Below are 9,864 nucleotides of genomic sequence, written 5' to 3' on the forward strand. Positions count from 1 at the left end.
GTGTGTGTGTGTGTGTGTGTGTGTGTGTGTGTGTGTGTGTGTGTGTGAACGTGCATGTGCGCGGGTGTAGGTGTGTGTGTGCCTGCGTTTGTGTGTGACAATATACATTCGCACGTTAGTAGTATAGGGTCTATTACATTGTTATTACCTGCAAATATTTTATTTTTTCTCAGTTGTTGCAATTGCGTCTAAAGCACGCCCTATTTTTTTTCGCTAACACGGGCCACTTGTAGGCTGGAATGAACTCCTGGGGTCGATATAGGCATCACTTGGAAACCAGTGACGTAAACCCTTTCCTTAGTTTTTGAATACTTGACCAATGATCAATCACCCACTGCCAAAGAATATATTACACCGCCAACATTCACATGACTTTGTGCGTCTATTTATAGCAATATTTATGTCGACATTATTTCTTATAACCGCTACTAAGCTGTTGTTTAAACGACCTCCAACTAGTTTTTTTCAACGCAATGGCGTGACATCTATGTAGATTGTTGTAATATGAACACTTTTTTTATATCCACGATCTTTATTTATTCTCATTACCGTATATTATAAGTAGCTTTTAAATAACAGTATGTACGAGGTGAAATGCCGATTTCCTACATAATCGAATCGTCTTTCTTATTTTTAGTAACTGACGCAAGAAAAGGGGAATTATATGTTTGAAAACTTCCAAACTGGGTCACTTGGGTACCCCTGTAAATTTAGCCAAAATTAGGACAACGGACATCTCGCTTTATGAATGTGGATTAGGCGTAGGACTTAACAGACCACATTTTTATCCATTACCTCAAGCGTCTTGTTTCTCTATATATAAAAACATTTCCCCGTTAATTTCCAAACCCGGAATTTGAAAACAAATTTAAATTATGTTAATATACCTTTTACCCTCGGACGCGAATAGAAATAAGTTTGAAGCCTTTGTTTATGTATTTGTGTGTCAGTCTGTTTGTGGCATAGTAGCTTCCAAACAAATGGAATGATCCCAAACTGATTTTTAGTAGACTGATTATAAGTAGCAGTAGAGCTCCTTGTGAAAGAGTTCGTCCAGGGCAGCACTGCCGCCAAGCAGTTATGTGGGCATTGCTGCTAGTTAAGGATAGGCGTGTCGCTTACCACCAGGAGCACTTGTCCGTGCTGTCACTTGGTAATATAAAAAAAAATCCAAGGTACTATCCAGAATATCCAGACTAAGTCAAATTTGAAAGAAAAATAAATTGGTTCTGCCAGGATTCGAATCCGGGATTTCGTCACCTAGCGACACTGGGCCACCAAAGTCGTCATTACGTTTATCATAGGCAATAATTAGTTCCATATGTTTTAGATTCATTTTGATTTATAAATTGCAAGCTTTTCTGCATTGTTACTATATTAATAGTTTTTTTGTTTTATTAAATCTCCGTAACTTTTTTTTTGCAGGAAACACAAGACCCTGGAGTTGGTAAGTAATAAAAAATACGTTTTTCTGTAAAACTGTATAAAATATAGCACATTTCCGCACTAATGCGATTATTTTATAATCACCGCTCTATTATGCCACTTTGCTATTTTTTTTTATTTCTACAGGTTCAATTGGAACTTTTGCTTATATAGTTATCTTACTAGTGTAGTAAAGTACCATTCATGCCATTACCAGTATAAAAAGGTAATAATGTACGATATAGGAAATAAAACTATTTTTCCGGATTTAAATCGCGTTTATTTGTTTTTACAAACACAACCTCAAAATTTTAGTTTGTTTGTAAAAACAAATATACGCGATTTAAATCCGGAAAAACAGTTTCATTTCCTATGTTTAACAATCGCCAAAACCTAAGTCGATCGCGAGAAACTCGATAATAATGTCACAAGGTTCATTCAATCTAGTGCCACCTCTCTACACTAAGCTACAAATCCAGTCAACACACCTTCCAATTTTCTCTAAGTTTTGGTTACTATGTTAAGTGCGTGCGTTATTATTATTATTAATGCCAAAAACCAGTAGAATACAGGTTGTATTATATTTCTAGCCATCTCTATGCCTTTATCCGTTGCCATTAGCAGGTCTTCGCAGGTACAGCTGGTTGGACACAGTGGGCATGAGAGCAAGTCGTACATACTTTGTGTGGGGGATCCGCAATCACAGTGAGCCGGATTGATATATTTGCCAACTTGTGATCTGAGATCATGACTCACGGAGCCGAGATGTGGAATATGACAATCAAACTGGCTCACAGACTACATGTCGCTCAGCGAGCTATGGAAAGGTCTAGGTATCTCGTTAAGTCCGGAACGAAGAAATAGAATAAGACTAAAGTTGTGGACATTGTCCAGAATTAAAGCAAGCTACAGTTGCAGTGGGCTGGCCACATCTGTCGCAGAACCGATGAGCGATAGAGTAGACGGGTTCTCGAGTGGAAACTAACTCGGCAAACGTAACGTAGGACGTCCCCCTGCAAGATGGACCGACGATGTGAAGAAGGTCGCGGGTAGTGGTAGGATGTGGAAAACGGGTGATAGGGCACAATGGCGTACACTTGGGGAGGCTTATGTCCAGCAGTGGACTGCAAAAGACTGATTGATGATCTGAGACGATTCAGAGTTTTCCATACTGACCTTTGCAACTCGTGCCCAGGGGAAAACTTTCGGCTGGGGTAATAAAATCTTGAGGAGCAGCGAATTTGGCTTGTCACAGTTTATACCCCAACTAACTACAACTTTCAACTAATTAACTGCAACCGAGACGTCCAAGGCCTTACAGATATCGTTTTAGTGTACTAAACATTGACTTACAATTATATGGACGTCGGGTCCGCGCTAAAAAGTGTCCGAACTTATAGGGCGTTAAAATCGTATACAGAGCGTCATTCACGCTCTAGTCTTCGTTTGTTCGACTGACAGCGAAGCAAGCAAAATTAGACAGTACTGCGATGACATTACAATTTAAATTCAACGTTTTAGCTTTTTCATATTCCTTGACATGTCACTACGTTTAAATAGGTTGACTTGGGACATTTTTTTCGTGGTTTTTGTATTAGACCCGTCGTCCATTTATTTGTAAGTCAATGGTACTAAAGTATCATTTATATGGTATCGGTATAAAAATGTAATAGTTTAAAGGACCACGACCGAGTATTAAAAAACTGACCTCAAAAGATCGTGGAATTACATCCATTTGTCAAGTTTTATTGAAGTCGGTTACAGGAAAATCGCGAAACTGGATTCATGCCCTAGTTTACCACCCTTAGATGTGGAATTTTTTCTATCCAACAAAAAAAAATAATTCACAAAACGGTTCACAAATGCCAAAAAAACATACAGTCGAATTGATAACCTCCTCCTTTTTAAAATCGGTAAATATAAATGACCACTGTGTCAAGGAGGTTAATTATCAATCCAAAAATCGGACATAAAGAAAATTCCTTCGATGTGACAGGATTAAAACCTGCATATGAATTGCGAAACTAGGACCACCTCTCCACCAACTGAACTACAAATCAAGTCAGCATGCCTTACGAATTTCTCTAAGGGTCGTATTCTAGAACTCTACTCAATACTCAAGTCAGGACTTGAGTATTGCAGTGAAGACTGAAAATCATACTCAAGTCCATTAGGATCGTATTTCCAGTGCTTGAAATCATAATCAAGTCTGCTCAAATCCTGACTTGAGCATTGAGTAGAGTTCTGGAATACGACCCTGAGTGTTTGTAACAAATCTTTTTTGTTGAGTTTTGTGTAGAGTTTTCGGTTTTTGAGTTTTGAGCAACACCTGTCAAAGATCCTTTGTGTTAATAATAATGGAGTAATTTTACAAAAATTGGTGGTAAAACATGATATTCAATAAAATGAGGTTACTATTATTCATTCCTCATAATTTTACTCGACAATATTTTCTTTTCCTGCGACATAATAATGTTGTATAAATATTTGATTCAAAATACATTTTCTCATTCCATCAATGTAATAAATTAAATGTCAACATCAAGAAATCCACCAATTAGGTGCCGTCAGCTATCTGATTGGTTCGTTTCGCTGAAATTGCCATTTTTGTGATTAGATTGACGAATTCAAAAAGAAAACGCTGATATAATAAGTACAAAATCTCTACGTAATGAATTTACATGTTGAATGTAATAAGGTTGTCACAGATTGTTATTTTTCATCACACTTGCACGTAAATGGTATGATTGCATGCAGGCCAACTTGGCTAAGAACTCCAAATAAAACCCTCGGACCTTTTTTCTTCACGTTACCGACCATATCTGTAATGAGTCAGCCTTCGACTTCGGGCTTCTAATAGAGTCTCGTTCGATATTCCTTATTCCCGAGAACTTAATATACAATGTATGTACTATTAGTTGTACCTATAGGTTGTAAACATAATTTGCAAAGACAACAAATTCAGCACATTATAGTATTCTTGTGCTATATTGAAATAACCTTTGTTAAATACAGTACTTACCTGTTTATATTTTTATACCAGTGTCGCGGATTAGTGTCTCAAATCAGAGAATTCAGAATTTGGGGCACTCTTGTTCAAACAACCTCAAAATCACAACAGTAAACACGTCTATTGTTAGATGTAATTTTTTAAACACCGAGCGAACGCTTCAATTTTATGATAAATGGCGTATGCGATGACCCGCGCTATGCAACGCGAGCGCACCGCGAGAGTATGCGAATGTGTGCGTTTACACACGGCGCGCGTCAGGTGTGCACACATACAAACCGCGCTGCAACGTTTGTATAGAGTAGGGCTTGCAGAACCGGTCCGGTTCTTAGAATCTTTCTTACCGGTGCTGGACTCAGCTCAGTACCGGTACTCCCGGCATTCCCGGTACTTCATTAAACTGTAACCAGTAAGTATGCTTTTTCCGGGCTATCCGTACCTATTCAAACTAAAGGTTTTTATTCAAAATTTGTATTTGAGAGATAATTACTATTAAATGTAACATAAAATTATATTGTAAAATCACATTGTAGTCAAGTAATAAGTTTAAGTAGCATTATAATGGCAGTAACGTGCGCCCGTGCAAAGTTTTCAACGGGCTATATTACTCACACCTCAGTAGGTAGGTAGATCCTTGCTACAACCGGGAGTACAGGGAATGCTTATAGATTATCGCGGTACCGGGACTGATTGTACCTCGCCAGTGCCGGGATTTCCCAGTAATTCCGATACCGAGAATTCCCAGGAGCAAGCCCGGGTATAAAGACGTCCAATGTGAACGTCGGCAGATCCATTGAATTCATGGCCAAAAATGCAGCCAAAGAGCTTGACATCCTTGCCAAGGTGTGGTGTTACTTCACATCGGAACAGTTGCTACAGTTGTAATGATGCTTGGGTACAAGCCTGGTCGTCTATGGAGTACTGCTGCCGCTTATGGGATGGCTCTGCTAAATACCAACTGGCCACCTTGGATTCAATAGACAAGTGTGCTAAGAGGCTTATAGGTGACTCGGAAGCTGCACAGCCTGTTGAACACCGCCGTAGAGTTGCCAGCATATCGGTATTCTACAGGATATATGTTGGGTGTGCGATGGAATAGCATAATTTGATTCCGCCTTCCCCTTTCCATCATCGGGGAACTAGACGTGGGCTGAGGTTCCACCCCTATGTTGTGGATATTCCCCGGATTCGCACGAAGCGTTTCGCTAGGGAGTGGAATTCCCTGCCTGCAAACTTGTCCCCGAACGCTTTAACTTAGATCTTTTCAAAGCAAGAGTGAATAGGCATTATTTAGGTGTGCATGCTACATACTCGACCTCATCGTCACTTTCCATCAGGTGAGATGAAGGTCAAATGCGCATTTATATTTTTATTAAAAAAAGTTACTTTAGTTTTTTTTTAATATGCGATCTGTTTGTTTCTGGCTCATTAATCACCAATTCTTCAATATAAGGTTCTAGTTATGGAAATGTTCGTTTATAAATTTCTTTCTGTGGCAATCAAAGAATGTTATTTCAGGGAAAATGGGCAGCTGTTTTACATAAAACGTAAAAAAGGTTCACTTTCATTACAAAATCCTTTGAGGCAAATAAATAGTAGCACAAATCAGTTAAACGAATTTAGAATTAAAATCAAATTACTGGAAATCGTATTTTTTTTAAATGTCATTCCTTCGTACGTACAATTAGAATCAATTACATTTTCTTTTGCGTATACTAAACGATGGTGCCAATTATAATTTTTCAATGGATAATTGAACTGACATACTTATTGTAGTTTCTTATTTTTTGCTTACAAATAAAACTTCCACTTTTAATCCCGTGTTGGCCTTGACTAAAAAGCAACGCCCCCTAAGGCTAAACTTTGGCATATCAAAAGGGTTAACACGATAGGGCGCGACATAAAACGTGATATACTCCCGTAGACAAAATAGCTACATCTCGCGCTTCTATATCGCTCTCGCCGAAGTCGCACTCTATCGTGCTAGCCCTACTAAGCTGAGTCAGCTGCCTTGACTTTTGTTGGAACGGGGGTATCTCAGTATTTAAATTCGAAGAAGATACTCCATTTCTAAGGGTGACAAAACAGTGGATGAATAAAACCTGGCACATAGATGTACCTAATTCCATGAAAATAAAAAATATGGTGGCTAATGTTGAACTAATGTTGTCAAGCACAGGTTATAGAAATTATATATTGTTAAATTATAGTAATAAATTACGACAATTCATAATTCTTGGTGACAACAGCGAAAGTTTTGAATTCACACGTAAATTTTAGAACAAACTATGAAAAGCGACGAAATAATCTTTAGGTGCCATATTTGTAAACCATGACCATGTTGGTTGACACGTTGACACGTTATTGCTTATCAGCATTCAGTTATCGTTGAGGAGACAGCAATAATGAACGGAGTATAATGTAATAGTATCATGTAATGTAATAAGTATTAGCCCTCTTTATACAGCCAGGAGCGTAATGGATTGCACGCGGGTAAGCCTTCACGCGCAGTCGTGCGCGATTACCTCATTTAAATTTTTTTAAGCTAACGACCTTTCGCGCGCGATTCCTCATGTTCGTTTTTGTTACAACGGAAAGAGCGTCCGTGTAAAGTCTAATAGCGCAGGATAGACCGCGTGAAACTGGCGCGTGTTGGAGTGCGCGACTGATGAGTGCAATCGCGCGGTCTTTCTCTTTTCCTTCCAATGTCTTTATATGAGCGCGTAATAGCGCATGATTGCTGTATCACGCACCATAGAGTGTCTGTGTAAAGCCCGCTATTATGAGAGTGACATTTGACATGACCTTTGGATACATTTCGAAGCAGCAGCAAATCGTATCCGTGTACACATGACACATCACTGGTAGCGGCATCGTTTAGTTTTCCAATTTATTTTATAATTATCAATGTATAATTATCAACGTATAATTACACCTAAACTGATACTTATCACTTCGCACCCGGCACTGTGACAAGAATTTTATGTTTTAACATCTGTATTTAATCTGTATATATGAACAAAGACATAATTTAATAGATAGATAAACATGTATCTATTAAATGACTATCCAATTTAAATTAATTACTTCAAAATGCATTATATTCAGGCGGAAAGCAGGTTATCAGAAACGATTTAAGATTTTAAACCAGTCGAGCTTTAAGAGGCCCCCCACACTAGCGTCTTTCAAGCGTTTTAGTGCGTTGCCAACACACGCACAGCGTCAACACGAGCGAAGTCCGAGCGGCGGCGTATACCCTACGTTCGTTCGTTACGACGCTGAAGCTCGAAAGACGCTCGTGTAGGGGGTCTCTTAGTTTGCTTTGACTCCCGAAAAACATTCGAAAATTCATATTCGTGAAAAAACATTCATAGGTCACAATATATTTGGGTTCACACTTCGGTGGCAAGTAACTTTACAACTCGAGTGTCACAAAATGTCGGACGGATTCAATGTCGTAATACCCGCTGAATCACTTCAACTACTCATAATTTTGTAAATATTAGAAAGAAAAGAAAGAAATAACAATAGCCCCCTTTACACAATCACTGTATCGTACAGGATTGCGCGCGGCTCGCTCGTACGCGATTACCTGTTTGAAATTGTTTAAGCTAACGTTCTTTCGCGCGCGTTTTTATTACAACGGAAAGAGCGTCCGTGTAAAGGCTAATAGCGCGGGATAGCCCGCGTAAAACTGTTGCGTGTTGGAGTGCGCGATTGCTCGCGCGACTGATGACTGCCGCATGGCCGGTCTTTCCCTTTTCCTTCCAACGTCACGCGCCTAACAGTGTCTGGGTAAAGCCCGCTATTGTTTCGTTTCACGAAAATTTCAGACAATTGTAATTAATTACGTTTGTGTCAGAGTTCGTTGATAATTGAAAGAAATTTAAAAGACAGAGTTTGGAGTAAATTCAGCCTCGCGATTTATTTAATAAATAAAATGTTGTGACACTCGACAACTGAAAATAAGAATAATTTTATATTACCTTTTCAACACAATTACAGTATTCCAATTTTAGGTCTCGGGTTCGATTCCCGGTAGGACCAAATTGGGAAATTAACTTTTTTAAATTGGTTCTGTTGTGGATGTTCTGGGAAGTGTACCATAATGAATCCCGTTACTTTGGTACTCATAATAATAGTACAGAGAATTGCCTGGTTTGACCAGACCATTGCTGTGGTTGTCTGGGAAAGAAAAAGAATTAACCCCGTACGCGTTATAGAGACACGGTGTTCCTACCGATTTTGGTACTATAGAGAAGACATACGGTTCTCTCATTCAAAACTCATTCGATCGGGCTGGATTCGAACCACGGTCTTCCAGCAAACCGTGCCAGACGCTATACCAACTAAGCATGACACGGTTAGCTGGAAGACGTTGGTTGGAATCCGGATCGAAGGAATTTTTCCTAAGTGTTCGACATTTGTATTAACAATTACAACAAAACTAGTGGAGTCATATCACAAAAATAATTGAATACCATGGTATTAAAACATCGCGACATTAATAAAACTTAATAGTTATAATATTATAAAAATTAAAAAGAAAAACCAAAATCGTTAGGGACACCTTGTGTCTCTAAAACGCTTGACTAGTTAATTGAATAAAAAGAGTGCAGTACATAATTGCGCATCGACCTTTTTTCAAAGCTATCGACGGACTAGATTGGATGTTGACGGGGAGTCTGTTCCACAACTGCGCTGCACTAAATTAAATTCACTTTTCATCGTTGTAGGTTTCTAAATAACCAGTGCTTTATAATATATATAATAATATAGTATTTTTTTATGTAGCAGTAAAGCTCCTTGTGAAAGAGTTCGTCGAGGCAGTACTGCCGCCTTACCTATTTCAAGCAGTAATCTTAGCATTACTGTGTAACAACACATTCTGGTTTTAAAGGGTAAGGGTGCTGGTGAAATTACAGGCACTTGTCAACTTATGTCTCAGGGTGACAGGTGCAGTCAGTGCCCCTCAGATCTTTGCGATTTAAAGCTCTGAGTTTCACTGCAACTGTTATGGACAGGCGAGTAGCTTACCATCAGGCGCACGACTTGTTCATTTCATCACTATATGTGATAAAAAGAAAACTAGCTGATATGCGGATACGCGGATTCGCCTGCATAGTATATCGTATTTAGTTTAGTATTTCGAATAGCCTACTCATCCTGTATTTTACCTAATTGGGTAAAAACGCTGAACCATTGTTTATTTGTGACAAAAGGCATAAAAATACGAATTTTCAGATCCCTTACTTGATAAATGATTGGTTCTCCATACAAACTTTCATCCCTTGTTTCACCCCATTTAAGATTTATTTTTGTAACAAGATGTCGCCTGTATCTTCTCCTTGGTCCTATTTATCTTTGCACCAAAATTCATCGCATTTGGTTCAGATGTTTAAGCGTCAAAATGTAACAGATAGAGTTAC

General features: G+C 38.7%; 1 protein-coding gene across 1 annotated transcript in view; it reads left to right on the plus strand.

Annotated features, from left to right (window-relative positions):
• The window catches only part of LOC113234765, a 37,349-nt gene that overhangs the window by 7,433 nt on the left and 20,052 nt on the right, over window positions 1-9,864 (plus strand). The window contains exon 2 of the mRNA XM_026470235.1: window positions 1,426-1,447. Coding sequence (XP_026326020.1) covers window positions 1,426-1,447 — 22 coding nt within the window. The remainder of the gene's footprint in view (window positions 1-1,425; window positions 1,448-9,864) is intronic.

This window comes from Hyposmocoma kahamanoa, unplaced genomic scaffold, assembly GCF_003589595.1.
Source record: "Hyposmocoma kahamanoa isolate Upper Pololo Valley unplaced genomic scaffold, ASM358959v1 86, whole genome shotgun sequence".
NCBI classification, from domain to species: Eukaryota; Metazoa; Arthropoda; class Insecta; order Lepidoptera; family Cosmopterigidae; genus Hyposmocoma; species Hyposmocoma kahamanoa.